This window comes from Desmodus rotundus, chromosome 8 (assembly GCF_022682495.2).
Source record: "Desmodus rotundus isolate HL8 chromosome 8, HLdesRot8A.1, whole genome shotgun sequence".
NCBI lineage: Eukaryota > Metazoa > Chordata > Mammalia > Chiroptera > Phyllostomidae > Desmodus > Desmodus rotundus.
In genome coordinates, this window is record NC_071394.1 from 130,354,066 (window position 1) to 130,371,705 (window position 17,640).

The following is a 17,640-nucleotide window of genomic DNA, read 5'->3' on the forward strand; positions in this document are numbered from 1 at the left end:
GGTAGTTTGTTTTATAACTGGCTTACTTCCCCTATTAACAAGATAAGGTGGCTATAACATGTACATGCTATCTCACTACTGGCTTTAATGTGAGCCTCTTTCCATATTCACACGCTTACTTCTGCAACATCGTTTTCAATGACTCTATAGTAATCCGTTGCATGAATCTGTCATATATTATTTATGTTTCCTTTTTGTTGGGCATTTAGGTTATTTTTAATTTTTTACTGACTGTTGTACACATAGCCTCTATCATTTCCTTAGAAAAATTGACTGAAATAGAATAGCTACCTCAAAGCACCTTCTGAGGCTCTTTGGCCATAACCACTGTGCTTTAAAAGAGCGTAGGAGACAGAAAGGCTGCCTACAGACTTTTAAATTATCCTTGCAATTAGGGCTCACTGGATCCCAGGCACTCAAGGTTTTAAACAGGAGCTTGTTTTTTTTGTTTTGTTTTGTTTTGCCGGATTTATACAAGAATTCCAAGCCTGGAGATTTTCTGCAAGTAGCAGGCCTAACAAGAAATACACTTCCCATGTGTGGCCTTCTGTAGCAGCTTGAGGGAACATACTACATTAGGGAGCTCATAGCTGTTTTGCTTAAAGTGGATGCTGAGACTAATTTCTTGGACAGTCATTGATGAAAAGAAAGAAAAATTAAAGAGATCTAGGAAGTCTCTAAGGTTATAAGAGTCTGAACTTGAAAGTCAAAGCAGAGCACCAAGACAAAGAATTTGAATCCAAGCCTGGGCGTGCTATAGACATGAATGTATGCATTTCTCAAAAGGTGGAGCTCTCTGAAAGGAACCACAGTTACAATTTGATTTTTTTTCTTTCTTTCTAGGTGTCTCATTCAGTTGCTAAACTTATATTAGTTAATTTCCACTGGCAAGTTGCAGAGATACTGGACAGGTAAGGTGTTGGGGGAGGAGAGATACTCTCTATGCCCGCCCACCCAGTGATGATGATTATTTACATTTTGGAGTATTTCCTTACAGTGTTCATATTTTTAACACAGTGGATCATATCGCACACCCTTTTTTCTCAGTATATGGGGAACGTTTTCCCATATTTTCAGCTTATTCTTTCAATCCTACTTTTATTGCTGGCACAATGTTTCCTTATATAGGTGTTATATACTTTTTTCAAACCCCTGTTGTTGGACAGTGAAGTTCAAATTTTTTGTGTCCTTTTTACTTTGTAATCAGTGCCCTGCTAGATTATACTTGCCAACATTTCTCATTATTTCTTCTGGATACATCAGGTGAGGGTTGCATCACAACGTATCACTATTCCCTTGAGAAAAGGATGGCCAGATAACCACCCACCTCCAGAACCAGAGCTCTTGAGTCACAGACTTTGCAGTCTCAGGATACCCTGGAAGTTGTCAGGAAAAGGGGTTTTTCCTCCCCCTGGTCCTGGGGAGAGGTTTCCTAGGCGACCCCCCTCTCCAGAGGCATGTGCTTCTGTCTAGCTCAGGGTTTCTCATCCTCAGCACTATTGACATTTTGGGCTAGATAACTCTCTGATGTGGGGAGATGTTCTGTGAATTGTTGGCAGTTTGGCACAACCCCTAGGCTCTACCTACTACAAATCAGTAGTGGTGACATCCCCAAATTCTTGAAATAATAAACGTTTCCAGCCCTAGCTGGTGTGACTCAGTGGATTGAGTTCCAGCCTGCGAACCAGAAGGTTGCTGGTTCGAGTCCTAGTCAGGGTACATGTCTAGGTTGCAGGCCAGGTCCTTGGTGGGGGCATGTGAGAGGCAACCACACATTGATGTTTCCCTCTCTTTCTCCCTCCCTTCTCCTCTCTCTAAAAATAAATAAATAAAATATTTTTTAGAAAAATAGTATGTTTCCAGAAAGGGCCCAGTAGCCCCTGGAGAACCAGATTCCCCTGGTGAGAAACGCCACCATCCTGCACTTTCACACTCCAGTGGGACTTTGTCTGTGTGGTATGATTCCACTGTAACTCAGAGGAAGGTCATGCCTTTCCTTCTCCAGACTAAATACCACTGGGATGGCCGTGCCAGCTGGAGCGTTTGTTCCACGTAGAAAGGAGCAAATGTGTTCCTCCTTCACTAACTGCACTCTCACTGTACGCAAGAGCTGTATGCTGGATCTAGATAGACTTCCATATGAACTTCCACTGCACCCCTATAACTGCTACCCTAACTCTGGGACCACATAGGTTCCAGCAGTGAGGTGTCTCTCACTGTCCAAACTCTAGTGTAATTTGGAGAAGATTTGAATGGCTGAAGATACTAAGAATACTAATGTGAGAAGTAAGAATAAGCATAGTTGGACAAGGCGTTCTGAGAAGATGGAATAAGGACCACACATTTGAGACTTAATTCTTCCCTACTCATATTCTTGTTATCTTGGTAATGCATTTTGCTGGGCTTCATATAGCACTTTTATTACCACATGATAGTTGGTTGTGTTTTTAAGTGTATTTTGGAAGGAATTAAATTTTTATTATGAAATAGTGGTTTTTCAAAAATTAGTGTTTGCACACACACTTATGTTATGTGTGTAGTTATTAAAGAATGTTGAAGCAAGTGCTCTTAAGCATCCACTCAAATAAGAAACCCTCTGACCTCTGGCAGCAATTTCTGTCTGGCCACACCCCTTCCTTCCTCCAAGGCAATCAGTTACGTTCAATTCAGTATTAATCATTTTCTTATTTTTTCGTAAATTATGTATCTTTTAGTTTTGTATGTTTTTAGAACTCTACAGACATATAATCATGCTGTATGTGTTTTCAATTTTTTAAATCACCAACAAGTTGCATTTTATAACATCCTCTTCATCCTCTTGTCAAAAAACCATTTGTGACCCCTGCCTGGCTGGTGTAACTCAGTGGATTGAGTGCTGGCCTGCCAATGAAAGGGTCACTGGTTCGATTCCCAGTTAGCGCACATGCCTGGGTTGCGGTCCAGGTCCCCAATAGGTGGTGCGCAAGAAGCCTCCACACATTGATGTTTCTCTTCCTCTCTTTCTCCCTCTCTTCCTCTCTGTCAAAAAATGAAATAAATAATTTTTTTTTAAATTTAAGAAACAAAAAAACCATTTGTGAATTCAGGGTTGTGTGGGTTTTTTTGTGGGTTTTTTTTTTTATTTTTTTCTGTTACAAATGATGCATCTTTGAAATCTCTTACACATGACTTCTAGTATCACATAATTTTTGTAGGGTTAAGAATAGAAAGTGTCCCCTGGCTGGTGTGGCTCAGAGGATTGAACGCTGGCCTGCGAGGTGAATGGTCACTTGTTCAATTCTCTGTTGGGGCAAGTTCCTGGGTTGTGGGGCCAGGTCCCCAGTTGGGGGGCGTGTGAGAGACAACCAGTAGGTGTAGCTCTCATACATCAATGTTTCTCTCCCTCTCCATCTTTTTCTCTCTTCCTCTCTCAAAATAAATTTAAAAAAAATTTTTTTTAAGAGTAGTAAGTGAGTTGATGGGCTATCTAAAACTTTACTAGATAATGCCAAAATGTTTTCTGAGGTGATTGTTCAATGTTACATGCTCACCAGTGGTGTATGAATGTTCCCAATACTTCCACACTTAAAGTTTTACAATCTGGTGGGTGTAAATGGCATCTGATTGTTTCTGATTTCCTGGATGTTTCAATGTCCCGGATGGTTTGGGAGGTGGAGCCCCTTTTCATGTGTTTAGTGGCCATTTGTGCTTTCTCTTCTGTGAAATGCCTGTTCTCTCTTTTGCCCATTTTTTATTGTTAGTTAATCTTTTCAAGTGGACTTTTAGGAGTTTTTGTTTTGTTTATTCTGAATATTCATCCTTTGCCAGTACAGGGATTGAGGCAGCTCCCAGTTTATAGCTTGGCTTTCACTTTACGGTGCGTCCTGATGATCTGCAGTTCTGAAATGTGGTGCGATTCTTCAGTTTTCCTGTATGCATGGCATTTGCTGTCTTAAGCTATCATTCCCTATTTTGAAGCCATAGAGATATTTGCCTCTATTTCAGAAAGGAATTTAAAGCAGAAATGATCCTTCATGAGTATTTTTCTTATAGTTCAGTGCCTTTGAAGCAGGTTTATAATTCTCATATCAATTGAGACCCCAAAAAATTGGAAGAAAAAGATATTTGCACTTGGGCAAAAGAAAGCTTGGTTATGTGATGTGGAATTAGAGACAGATACATTTCAGAGCAACTGACACACTTGGTCTTTTGTGTCTTTGTTCAGCGGTGAAATGTTTGCCTTTGGTTTCTGATTCCCTTCATTTCTGCCTTTTGTCTTGTAGATACAAGTCTAACTCTGCTCAGCTGCTCGTTGAGGCTCGAGTTCAGCCCAGTCCATCGAAGCATGTGAGTGTTTCCTACTTGAGTAAGGCTTCTCCCAGTGCACGTGGCTCGCCCTGTGGCTTTACAGTGTTACTGAAAACCACCTTGCTTTGTTTATAGTGCAGCCTGCCTAAGGTATTTGTTCCAGTGTAGGCTTAAATATTTCGTTTCCGTTATAGTTCGGAAGCTTCCCCATAGATGAGGACTACACCATTGCCAACCCTGGGACCCTCTTCGGCCTCGCCTTCATTTTGCGCTTACACACAACCTGCATTCCATTCCTGCAGGGGCCTGGGTTCCAGGCTTACTGCTTGTCTTTTTGACTCTTCCTTGTGTCGTCCCTGGCCTGGAATGTTGACAGCCTGTCCCCATCTTTGCTTGTGGGAATGAAACTCACTTAAAAAAAATTTTTTTTTTAATTGTATGGAACTCAGTTTTAAAGACCCAAATACAAGCTGTTTCTCACAAAACCTATTTCCTGTGATTGATTACTATTGTCCAGACTCCTCTGGTTATATCTTTAAACTGTTACATGTATATTGTGATTCAGTTGTCATTTTAGTTTGCCTGTAAGTGCTGTAAAGACTGTAAGTGCTTTTAGGATAGAAACCATATCCTACAATGCCTAGCAATTTCCTGTGTATCTAGAAGTCCGAGAGACGTTTGTCAGATGAATGAGGGCCATGTTGAAAGAGCCCTTTGGAGAGAGAATGGGACTGGGATCACCATACAACTTCTGCCACCTCTTAGAAAGTTTCCAGGCACATACGGATAAATGTGGGAGTACAGTCCTTCTCAAGTTGAACAAACAAGAACCCAATGTAAACTCGTACTCGATTTTTCCATGGTTTGTGGCTTTGGCCAGGGGTACCCAGATTGTTCTGCCTGCCGGTTTGTGTGACATGGCACGGGTCACAGAGCTCAAGCTTTACGGGTGTCTGCCCACGGCCTAGTAGAGTTTCTTGCCTAGGAGGAGCCTTCCTCATCCCACTAAATTAATTGTATGTGACGTCTCTTCCATGTGTTAAGAATGAGTTCTAACTTGGCAGAGGCTGTAGTATTTTGTATTTGGGGCATATTGGCGTGGGGAAACCTACTGTCTTCAATAAGTAGAACTGCAGTGTGGGTTGTTTGAAGCTGTACACAGCCTCAGACCCTTTACGACTGGGTCTGTAGGGCCTGTTGAGGGGCAGCTCTGTGCTGTGCTCAACTGGGCCAGTTAACAGAAGAAACCCAGTAGTTTCTCAAAGAATGTGGACTGAATGACCTCTAAGGACCGTGACAATTTTGAAATTCTGAGCTTTTCAGCCTGAAATTATTAAATTGCTGTAAGTTCTCTCTGCCTCACTGAATTCCAGTGGTTCTGCAAGCCCAGCTCATGTACTACCTTCTTAAGGAAGCCTTCCTGATAGGCATTTTCTGCTCAGAGCTCTTGGTACTCCCAGAGTTCACGCGTTGCTGCTGGGTTTGGGCACTTGTGGCTGAGTCAGGATTGCCACGCTTGGCACCCCTAATGGCCCCTGGGAAATGAAGTCTCCCCTTCGACTCATGTGGATCTGCCTCTTCCCAGGTCCCCACAGCCCACCCCCCTCACCACTGCGCAGTGTGTATGCAGTTTGTGCGGAAGGAAAACCTCCTCTCTCTGGCCTGTCAGCACCAGTTTTGTCGCAGCTGCTGGGAGCAGCACTGCTCAGTGCTTGTCAAAGACGGCGTGGGTGTGGGTGAGTCTGCCGTGGAGCTTGCAAAAAGCTGGCACAAAGTATTTATCCCTGCTCTGCTCTTTCAGACACTCAGGTCAACTGTGTGTCTTCTTCTCAGCCTGACTGCCAGAACCATTGCTTTCCAAACATGTCAGTCTGAACAGTGGCAAAGTCCCCCCCCCCCCCCCCCCCCCCCCCCCGTCCTGAGCAAAATTAGACAATTAAGGCTATTGTTTAGGCGTATATGTAAATGTCAGTGTCACTTCAAGGCTGCCTCTTGGGAGAACTTTCAGAAGAACTGTTCTTTAAGCTGCCTACCTTATCTTGATTCCCCAAGTGGCAGCCATAACTCAGAAACACCCAGAGAATTTGATATGTAGGTGACAGCATACATCAAATTTGATGGTTGGTTATGAGAGTATTTGTTACCATATAACTTGATGATATTGAAATGAAATTAGCACCACATGAATTATATCTGCAAAATGTCATGTGTTGGTGTGGTAATCAGTTGCACATAATATTAAACATCACAAAACTCAATGGTTAGTCAGGAACCATATAGGATTTTTTTAATGATATTTTTAGTGGTACTATTTGTAATGCGTATGTAATTTGGGATAATATTTTAGTTGTATCGCTGTGCAAATATATTAATTTCTCTCTTCTTTGAATAAGTTCTGTTGCTTCAGGGGATTCCTATGTGGAAGGTGAATTTTGGGTTGAGCTCAGTGAGCAGACACAGTTGTCCATTACAGTATCTTTGTTCAACAGGAGTCTCTTGCATGGCTCAGGACTGCCCACTTCGAACACCAGAGGACTTTGTGTTCCCGCTACTGCCCAACGAAGAACTAAGAGACAAATACAGGCGCTACCTCTTCAGGGACTATGTGGAGGTATGACCAGCTCCTGTGGTTACGCCCTCTGCCTTCCTGGGCCTGCTTTCCGTCAGATGCTCACTATAGTTGCTTTATAGACAAGGCTGCCATCAGGTGCTGGCATTTGAAGAGTTTCTTTAAATTTAAAAACATTTGAGCCCTGGCCAGTGTGGCTGAGTTGGTTGGAGTGTCATCGCATAAACCAAAATGTTACTTGTTCATTTCCCTTCAGGACACATACCTAGGTTGTTGTTTGGTGCCTGGTTGGGAGGTGTGGGAGAGGCAACCAATTGCTGTTTCTCTCTCACATTGATGTTCTCTCCCTCACCCTCCCCCTCCCTCTAAAATCAATAAGCATGTCCTTGGGCGAGGATTAAAACAATTTTTTGAAAACCACTAGAATCATAATGAAGAACACAGATTTGAGTCAGACAATTGTGTGAATTCCAGGTCTGTGACTTCCTCACTGCGTAACTATCGACCCGTTATTTCACCTCTCTGAGCCTTGGCTGTCTCTTGTAGAATGGTCAGTCATACCCACACTATACACATTGCTTAAACAAGCTGAGGTAGGCCAAGTTCAAGCACAAGTCAGGCGTATGTCAGGAGTTGCTGTTCCATTCGTTTCGCTCTGTGATTCAGCCCAGAGAAGAGGTATTGCTTTGTGTACAGTTTGAAATCTTGTCCAGGATCCCAGCATGGTCAGTTGTAGAGTCAGTCTGCTCATTGGGCTACCTGTCTAGGCTTGCTGGTTTCATGCAACACAGTTTTCTTCTTTTTTATGCCTAAACTTAAACTGGATTGTTGGATGGTCTGGGTCTGCTCACGCACATGCTGCAGGGTGAACAGTGCCTTCTTCCTTGTGCTGTTTGCTGCCTTTGGTACATGCCTGAGGGTCGTTGGGTCTCTCAGCTGATGAGGTTGCTTTGCATTTTCATCTCACAGATGCAGTTCTGTATCCCATTTTGTACTCTAATCCTAGATCATTCTAATGAGTTGCTACCTGGTTTAACTAAGCATTGAAAGGTCTTCAGTATCTGCCTCATGCCTGGTCTTCATGACATTCATCTTGAATTCCCGTAGCCCCTTGATGTGAATCATCAGCTGGAAGAATAGAAGGTGTTTGAACACCCAGGGACATCTAAATTGGAGGCAGGGTTAGGGGATCACCTCATTGTTTCCCCTTGCTGTGTTCACAGAGTCATTATCAGCTTCAGCTGTGCCCTGGTGCAGACTGCCCCATGGTCATCCAGGTACAAGAGCCCAGAGCTCGCCGAGTCCAGTGCAATCGGTGCAACGAGGTCTTCTGGTAAGAGTGAGTGTGGGTGCCGAGTAGCCCTGGGCTCGTGCCTTCTCTTCCTCCAAAGAACCACTGCTACTGCTTTGTGCGGGGGAGGGGCTGGGAGAGACAGGGTCTTTGAACCAGGGAAGCAGCTCTGCTCCAGCCGGGCAGGGTTTGTACACAGCATCTCATGTTCCATGTTACGTTTGAGAATGCTCAGTCCAGAGTCTTGGAGGGTGTGCCATGGTTTAGGCTACTCAGACTCATAGCCCAGAGATTGTACCTGTCTATCTACCTGCACAGATCGTTTACATATTCCTGTTTATAATCTTCAATGTTTTAATCTTTATAACTCACCTATAATTCATAAATGTGGTTTATACCAACTTGGGGTTTACTCCGTTCAATAAATGATGGAAATACCCAAAGTCTACTGAAGGTTTACCAGGGAAAAGGCATTATCCTCATCAGTGCACCTTCGTTTCCACAGCTGTGCATGTTTGGAACTGTTGTTCTTGTTCGGTGAGGGAATTGAGGTGCAGGTTATTGGCAAGAGTCATCACTAAGGTCCACATCTGCTCCCCTAATCATGCCTCCCTGGGAACTTCATGGGGGGGGTTCGGAGAAACTGCATGGAAAATGTGGCATGTGTGCATATGTGTCCATCTTTCAAGACGTTGTTGAGGGCGCCTGTGGCTCACCGGATGTTAAGAAGACCGGTGTAGTCCTCTCCATCCTTCGTGTCCCACATGATGAGCTCCTTTGCCTGGGGCATGTGCCTGTACTACTATCCATCCAAGTTGTGTTGGCCTGGACAAAAAGGAAATTAAAATCGTGGGGGCCGAGCTTGATGAGTGTTTTTTTTCCCTGACCATAAGTTTCCTGTGCTGTTAATGTATCATATGCCTACAGATTGTACAGGTTCTGGCATTCGTGCATCCTGTGTGCACATCCGGCTGAAAGATAAGTCAGTGCTCCTGGAAGAGGCTCTTGGCCCTGCCCTGGGTCTGAGCTGAGGTGTCCTTCTCAGAGCACCTCACCAGGCCGGTGGAGAGGCCGAATTCTGAATCTGACATCCTTCCAGGAAGTGTTGACACCACATAAGACATTTACAACAGAACCTTCATTTGGGTTTATTGAAAGTATGTCTTAGAAGGGCTTCGATTGGAGAGAAGTGTACATAATATTTCAGCATAATCCCGAGTAAATAAAGGTATAAAAGGCCTTGATAGGTGGCTTTCCCTCTGAAACACTCTAATTCAGGATCTCTTGGCTTGGATGAAGGAAAATAAAAAGCTTGACCTAACGATTATTTGAGTGTTTTTCTTTTCTGGTTTTGAGTTTCAAGTGCCGGCAGATGTATCACGCCCCCACAGACTGCGCCACAATCCGGAAATGGCTCACGAAGTGTGCGGACGACTCTGAAACAGCCAACTACATTAGTGCTCACACTAAAGATGTAAGGACTGTGTCTTACCTGTCATGGATCTGCCCTCCTTGGTGCTGCCCAGGGCCTCGCCCAGGGGGTCTGCCACCTGAGAGCAGAACACCCAGGTTCCCGGGGCCCTTGCTGGAGGCTGCAGACCCTTGCCCAGACTTGGCAGAGGTAGCAGCCATCCGTCATAGTATGCATTGATGGGTGCCTTTATTTTAGTAAAATGCTGAAATGCCTGGAAAAGTTAAGGAACTAATTAGGAAAAAAAAACCCTAAGGTTTTATTGAGTGCCTCCCTGTCTTTAATGTCCCTGGGAGAGAGGTGGTTGATAGTCACCCCTAATAAATAGCAAGACTCTAATGTAAGCCCAGGCACACTCAATTCTTACTCAGAAACTTTACATGGGAAAGCGTGGCCCACAGCCCCTTGAGCCCCGGCTGACTCAGCACCCAAGGCCCCATCCCGTGCCAGTCACGCGCTGAGTTGATCCACTCACAAGCACAGCTGTGAACATGACATCATTAAACACTTTCTGCTTCGTGGCACAGCATTCAATTGGCTTCTGCAGTGTTTCCCAGGATTGCTGTCGTCTCTCAAAAGAGAGTAAGCAAGCTTTAGAGGTGGTTTTCTTGCCCTCTTCTAGAAGTAAAAGTGCAGGCAAGCCAACCAGGACTTAGTCCAGCTTTCGTGCTGCTTTGGCATTCTTCCCAAGCAGGCAGGCTTTCTGCTGACTCAGCTTGTGTTTAACTTGAGTGGCCGGTGGCAGGGACAGATGGTGGAAGGCTTAGTACAGCTCAGCTGGTGCTTGGAGTGTTTCAGAGCCAAACATGCTGACCTCATTTCCTTGGATTGCTGTTCCAGCCTCAGCGACCCGCCACATTTAAGTGAGATGGTCCTCCCCAGAAGTGCTCGCACGATGAGTACTGGGCGCGGGTACCAGGAGCTTTGTGTAGTTTGTGTTAGAACCAACCTGATGGTACGTGAGCCTAATGGCGCCCTTCTGTCTCCTCAGTGTCCCAAGTGCAACATCTGCATTGAGAAGAATGGAGGCTGCAATCACATGGTGAGCAGCAGCCTGTACCCTTTGTGTGTGTGACACGGAGCCTTTGGTCAACGTGCCCTTAACATGTTCTCTTCTGTTTTCCTCTGACAGCAATGCTCCAAGTGTAAACACGGTGAGTCCCAGGCTTGGTGCTCAGGGCCTAGTGGTGCACAGTCTGTGTTCCTTGTGCTTGGGTCTCCACTGCTTGTTTAGGGAGGACGTCTGTAGCAATGCAGTCATGCTTTCGATTACTATCTTTTGGTCCCTCTTGTGGTCCTGCTGCTCTCTTGCTGACTCACATCGTCAGAAGTCAAGTTTGTCCCCTGACTGGTATGACTCAGTTGGGCGTCATTCCACAAAGTGAAATGTCACCGATTCAATTCCTAGTCAGGGCACATGCCGGGGTCGGGTTCCGTCCCTGGTGGGAGTGCATGCAGGAGGCAGCCAGTTGATCTTTCTCTCTCGCATTGCTGTTTTTCTCCCTCCCTTTATCTCTCCTGTCCCCTCTCTCTAAAAATAAATAAATAAAATCCTACTCAAAAAAGTCAAGTTTGGGGTAACTCTTAGACCCTCATGACGCTCAGTCGTCCAAGAAGAAAATGTTAGCGTGTGCTTTTTATGGTTGCTGAAGCGGGCACGTAGCACAGGGTGTACCTCTGCTGCTTCGCAGGGACCTTTTAGAGCGGGCTGCACGTGGTTTTACTGGAGATTGTAAAATAACAGTTTTCCTTTGGGGTTTTATGAGGTTCCCAGAGAGGAATTTGGCCTTTCAGGCCTCCTTCATCTGTTAGGAGTAGGTTGAGTAGAACCTGTTGGTTTTGCTTTCCTACCTGCCAGAGCAAGTACAGAAGTAAGATTCCTTCAAGTAGGAAATACATGCAAACAGGTCTCCCATGCAGCTGCTTAGACGCTGCCAGGAGGCCCTGAGAGTGTCTCTGAGGGCCTGTCGGTGCGCTTCATGCGTTCTTCCAGGAGCTCACTGCAGTTGGAGTGGACAGGGCAAGGTCTTAAAAGGTTGTGACTCCGAAGTGAAGATGGGCCAAGAGTAGTGGCATGTTTCCTCTATCTTCCTGTGCGTGTTTGAGTGAGAGGAGCATGTATTACCCACTTAGGGCACGCATACAGTCTACAGAGAAAGGACAGAGTGAGCACCCCCAGTGTCCACCACACTCCTTGTACCTATTTGTCCCTCCCCGGTCGTAGTCTCCTCGTCCCTTGCCACTCTCATTCCTTGATGGCTGTACAGTTCTACCACTTGTACAGGCAACCCTAAGCAGATAGTATTTAAAAAAGTAGCAAGCACAACTTAGCTGATGAAGGAGAGCTGTATTGCCACTGTCCAGTGAAGACTGCCGAGAGAAGGGACATGAGTGACCGCTGAGTCTATGGGTTTGACTTCAGCTTCCCTGAGTTTCACAGGATCGACCTGTGGGAAGTCAGTCATCCTGTGGGAATGAATCCCGGGAAGCAGGGTGTCCGCAGGGTGTCCGCTGCCAGGTCTGTGGCAGAGACAAAGTACATGGCACTGGACGTCTGGCAGAACTGAGGTGCCCCCTCTTCAGGAGCCCCCAGTCGTTGCTTGGATGTGTAGTATCCAGGAGGGATCTTCATTTTTCCTCCCCAGCTTACCCAGTGTGGAAGCAGAGTCGTAATTCTGAGGATGAACTGTTGAGTAGCTGTAGTTTTTATAGAAAGGTGCTTTTCAAAAAAAGAAGAAAAGGATAAAGTCTTTATTTTAAGCTTCATGTACAGTCTTCCTAGAACACATACTGTAGGAGAGGGACGTAGCGGGAGGGCAGGTGTGTGTGGTGAGTGAGTCTTGGTTGGACAAGTTCTGCAAGTTTCTGCTTCTCACAGTGGCATTGACACAAAAGACTAGTGGTTTTTTTAATGCTTTTTCAAAAATCTTTTTCAGTTACAGTTTACATTCAATGTTATATGTATCACCTGGCTCCATACCTAGTTATTACAATATCATTGACTGTATTCTCTATGCTGTGCTTTACAAGACTAGTAGTGGTCTTGTACGGTCAGCGTTTGCCCGCATTGGGTTAAAAAGGCACAAAGCATATATGCTCACGGAACTGAGAATACCTGTGGGCTGTTGTTCAGGTCGGCAAGGGCAAGCTACAGAGATAGTGCGATATGATGAGATGAGAGAGGCAAATTCCCCCTGGAGAGAGAGACACCTGGGAAGTCCTGATCAGGTGAATGCCCCCAGCAGGACCTCTGGGTCCCCCTGCTTTGCCTTTGGAGGACTGTGGGCTTGTCCTGTGGGTGTGAATTCCTCTTTCTGTTCCGTGCAGACTTCTGCTGGATGTGTCTAGGGGATTGGAAGACCCATGGCAGCGAGTACTATGAGTGCAGTCGGTACAAGGAGAACCCCGACATCGTCAACCAGAGCCAGCAGGCCCAAGCCAGGGAGGCCCTCAAGAAGTACTTGTTCTACTTCGAGAGGGTAGGCATCCTCTTCTGCAGCTGCTCCTTGAGGGGGGGCTTCCTCAGTTGGGGGCCACAGAATTTGCAGTGGCCGGTAGCCAGAGCCTGCATGTGTGTGCAGAAGTCAGGGCACACCTCCTGCCATGGCTCTGGGTGATACCTCCCCAGATGTGGCTTTTCGGCTTCACAGGGCACCCATAGCTGGCAAGGAAGAACGCAGCGCTGACTGTGTGTGAGTGCTGGACCGAAGGACAGTGAGGGACCATCAGATGGTCTTCCGTGAAGTTCCATCTTAATAGATTTAGTGGGCAGTTCTCCCAGGAAGACCCTTCAGAAGCCCCCACAGCATGGTGCCTTTGGTTTCTGAGCACGACAGACCAGTGCATAGCCTGTTAATCCTCAGGTCTGGAGCCCTTCCGCCCCAGAGGGGTGGGTGATCTGGAAGGCAGTCGCTCTAGACACAGAGAGTGGTGCGGACTGAAGAAATCCCCCCTGTACTATCAACACTCAGGCCCCATCAGTTGGGTGAAGCTGTGGCCATGCCCTTCCAGCCAAGGTGTCTGTTTGGAACTCCTGTGTGGACCTCTGTACCTTCCTAGGACTCCTATAGCTGTCTCCTTCTTCTGTACCCTGTAGTGGGAAAACCACAATAAGAGCTTGCAGCTGGAGGCACAGACGTACCAGCGGATCCATGAGAAGATCCAGGAGAGGGTCATGAATAATCTGGGAACGTGGATTGACTGGCAGTACCTACAGAATGCTGCCAAGCTCTTGGCCAAGGTCTGTACCACCTCACTCTTCTGATTCCTTGTCCAGGGCCTGGCCCTGTCAGGCCCAGACTTGTGAGGGTGGGGGAGGGGCACTGAAGGGGGCATTAGCACCCTGTGCAGCCCTGCATACTTCTGCTTATGCGTTGACAATGCCCTGTGCTGTGTCCACTGAGGACGTAGTCCTCTGCTGATGTCCAGGGAAATCCCAAGAAGAGTAGTCCGCTGCCTCTGCCTGCAGGGAAGGACCTGCGGGGGAAGCTAGAGCCCTTTTCTTCTTTTGTCCCATCCACGCATCACTCAAAGGAAAATAAGAGCTTGTCTTTGGACAGTTATTGAGATAGATGTGTGGACTCTGATGTCCGACTCAAGAGGGAAGAGCCATGAGGCGGCCGCTGGTAAATAAATCACAGCTTGAAAAAGGAACTGTGGGTGTTCTGTGGCCACTTGTGTTTCATTTTTTTCCATGTTGTCCCCCAATTCATCCTTTATTTGGCTTGGTCTCATTTCTTTCAGGCCCATATCTGTAGAGCCAGGCTAATTTGCATGGTGGGGTAAGAATTGTAAAAGCCACCTGAGATGCATGTAGGTTGGAATGATGGCACAGGTACTTTCTCTTCTCTCCTATTGCAGTGCCGATACACTCTTCAGTACACGTACCCATATGCGTACTACATGGAGTCTGGCCCCAGGAAGAAGCTGGTAAGGCAGGCGGAGCAATCCCTCTACTCTGCCCTCTTGGCTTCAGAGGTGCCTTGGTTATTGTGGGGGAGGGGCAAAATCAAAACAGAACTGTTCATTTTCAGATTTCATTTCTCCTTTGGCATCTCCAAAATAGGTCTCAGGTGCTGGCGTGTCGTGTAGTAGTAGGGCAGCATCCTGAGTGTGACCGTGTGATAGGGCCAGTGGGCTGCAAAGGTCTGTGGCCACTTGAGAGGTCTGCTTTGGGAGAATGTCCAGCACACACGTTCTTAAATGATAGTGGGCTTTTTGCATCTTCATTTATTTCTTTATCTTATGTGTGAGTTGTTCCCCCTCCTCAATTTATAAAGTAATTCACATTTATTATCTAAATTTTGAAAAACAGAAAAACATTCACATCGTCTGTAATCCCACCAGAAATGACCATGTGTTAGCATTTTCTAGCCTTTTAAAATTACTATTATTTACCCCTGGCTGGTGTGGCTCAGTGGATTGAGCACCATCCTGTGCCTCAAAAGGTCACTGGTTTGATTCCTGGTCAAGACACATGCCTGGGCTGTGGGCCAGGCCCCCAGTTGGAAGTGTGCAAGAGGCAACTGATGGATGTTTCTCTTGCACATCAATGTTTCCCTCTTTTTCTCCCTCCCTCTCTCTAAAATAAATAAATAAATAAAATTGAAAATTAATATTTATATAATCAAGGCTGTGTGTGTGAGAGAGAGAATGGCATTTTACTGTTCGAGCCATTTATTGTTGCAGCTGTCGTTATTTTTACTGGGCTGGCAAATACCATTTTTTAATAGTTGTGTAAGTGTTGTATTATGTTGGTATACCATAACTTGGGGCATGAGTTGTTTCTGTGTTTTACTATTATAAATTAGACATTGAAGAACATCTTTGTGCATAAAGCTTGGACATACAATTAGTAAGTCAAACGGTTTGACTATTTTTAAGACTTGATTTGCAGAAGAGCCAAGGAAACACCAGATGAAGTACTCGGGGAGCACAGTGTCTGTGCACACCCGTGCTGACATGTTTTTACAGCATTTGTTTCCATGTATGTTGGGATCGTACTCTTCAGTGGCTTAAATTCTTGCCCTTTCCTCGGGGGTGGAGAGTTAGTGCAGTCTTGCCATTTGTGCCCCGAGGTAGCCTTCTGATTGGGCCTGGCTCCTTCACAAGGACTAGCATTGCTCTCGGAGGACAGCACTGGGGCTGTCCGGAGCTCTGGCGAGCCTGAGTGCTGCGTCTGCCCCTCCGTCTGCAGGCCCTGCCCGGCTGCAGCCCCTCTCCTTTGACCCTCCTGCTCTGCCCATACAGTTCGAGTACCAGCAGGCTCAACTGGAGGCTGAGATTGAAAACCTGTCATGGAAAGTGGAGCGTGCAGACAGCTATGACAGAGGGGTAAGAGACCGCTGTCTTCTCGGACCTGCTTTGCACGCGGGGGGGGGGGGCTGGCATATTAACAGGTGACAGGGTTGTTGTTTTGTGGGCTGGAAGCGGCTGCTAAGAAGGGTGGGAAGGGCAGTGTTTTTGACTCCTCAAGAGCCCCTGTCACCGTGGCCGTGGCTTTGGCTGCCCCTGTTCACGGGGTTGGCCATGCAACCATTCATTTTGCTTCCCTGGTGCAGGACTTAGAAAACCAGATGCATATAGCAGAGCAGCGGAGGAGAACCCTGCTGAAGGATTTCCACGACACCTAGGCTGGACGTGGATGTGCCGGCGTGAGGAAGACGTGGCTGTGAGGTCTCCTGGCTGCCATACTGCATGCTGCAGGCTCTGCCTTTCACGACCCTAGGCAGCAGCCAGGGCCCCACCCTGAGAGACACTGGCCACACTCCTCCTAGTCAACTTCTGTTTTGTTCTCATCTTTTTGCTTTTCGTTTCTTGGCCTCTTCAGAATTTTTAATTCCCCCTGGATGGTTGTTGGGAGGGAGGGAAAGTTTTTTCTGAATGACTATTAATAATAGTATTAGATCATTACAACTTATGTAATTTTCAAAGGTTGTACAATTATACAAAAAAAAAAAAAAAAGGCAAACCAACTATAGAATTACACAGAACCCTTTTTAAAAATAAATTGGCATTGGAGTGTTTTACCCTCTAGCTAATTTACTGAGAAGGTAACACATGCTGCCTGCCCGCCCTGCCTCCAAGGTGGCCTCTGCGTCCAGACTCACTTGGGGCTTGGCCGTGGCTGGAACCCCAAGGGAGGAGCCTGGGCGGTATCAGGGGATTGAGTTCGCCCATGTAATGGGCATGGCACACAGGGAGCCGTGTCATGCCTCCTGCCTGTTCCTTGCGGACCCTTTGTGGTTGGGTGCACCTGCCTCACCTTGGCAGTGAGGAGACAGTACAGAACAAGGTCTTTCTTGCCACAGGGTGCTGAGTGTCTCCGGTGGCACTGCTTGTCAGTGGGCTCATTTTTATTCTTGAAGGTGAGGCTTACCTGGGCCTGGCTCCTGAAGCCAGAGCCCACAGCAGCACATAGGCGGCTTGTGGCGCTCCCGACCAGGGGACAGGAGTGCGGCACAGCATTGCCTTTTGTCTCCTGAAGACAGACAGCTTTCAAAGGGAATCGTTCCCCAAAATAAATTTGTTCAACCATGGCCTCTCCTTTCGTGCCAGTGTTCAAGTGTGTGGCTCTGACCAGGTCTGCTCACAGCCGCACCTGACGCTGTCCTGCTGCTCCCCTCGGGTGACTTCAGGGTCAGAGTGCAGCACGGCCCTCCAAGGGCACTTGTCCTCCTGGCTCAGGAGCCTTGTTTGCACCAGTTGTTTTCGTGTTACCTGGAGTGTGTCCGGCAGCTGCTCTGGGGCTTAGGTGCTCCCCCTTGTCTGATACCGGGTGTTGGAGGCCACTGCCCCTAGGGCCCGCGAGTCTGAGGCTGGGACGGTCCTGAGTTTGTGGCCCCAGCACCGGTAGTGAGGGGGCCGGCCAGGCGAGAGGGCCAGAGTTTGCACTGTTGACCCCAACGGAGTGAGTGGTTTATGTGGTGTCCTGCCTTTCCTGCACCTGGTCCTGTGGGCCTTTGAAAAGTTAAGAAGTCCGATCCTCGGGGTTTGTGGCTTTGTTCAGTGCCTCACTCTGAG

At 46.8% G+C, this 17,640-nt stretch overlaps 1 protein-coding gene across 8 annotated transcripts in view; it reads left to right on the forward strand.

Moving 5' to 3' along the window:
- Window positions 1-17,156, forward strand: part of ARIH2 (ariadne RBR E3 ubiquitin protein ligase 2) — a 44,546-nt gene extending 27,390 nt beyond the window's left edge. For 7 of the 8 annotated variants that reach the window (XM_071222154.1, XM_071222153.1, XM_024565741.4 and 4 more), the window contains 13 exons: window positions 844-911; window positions 4,263-4,326; window positions 5,873-6,023; window positions 6,777-6,898; window positions 8,080-8,189; window positions 9,504-9,621; window positions 10,610-10,660; window positions 10,751-10,772; window positions 12,946-13,097; window positions 13,715-13,858; window positions 14,479-14,547; window positions 15,868-15,951; window positions 16,179-17,156. In XM_071222154.1, the coding sequence (XP_071078255.1) occupies window positions 844-911; window positions 4,263-4,326; window positions 5,873-6,023; window positions 6,777-6,898; window positions 8,080-8,189; window positions 9,504-9,621; window positions 10,610-10,660; window positions 10,751-10,772; window positions 12,946-13,097; window positions 13,715-13,858; window positions 14,479-14,547; window positions 15,868-15,951; window positions 16,179-16,250 (1,227 nt within the window). In that variant the 3' untranslated portion in view covers window positions 16,251-17,156. Of the gene's footprint in view, window positions 1-843; window positions 912-4,262; window positions 4,327-5,872; window positions 6,024-6,776; window positions 6,899-8,079; window positions 8,190-9,503; window positions 9,622-10,609; window positions 10,661-10,750; window positions 10,773-12,945; window positions 13,098-13,714; window positions 13,859-14,478; window positions 14,548-15,814; window positions 15,952-16,178 lie in introns of all 8 variants that reach the window. The other variant, XM_045199757.3, reaches the window with a different exon arrangement.
- Window positions 17,157-17,640: the final 484 nt, after the last annotated feature.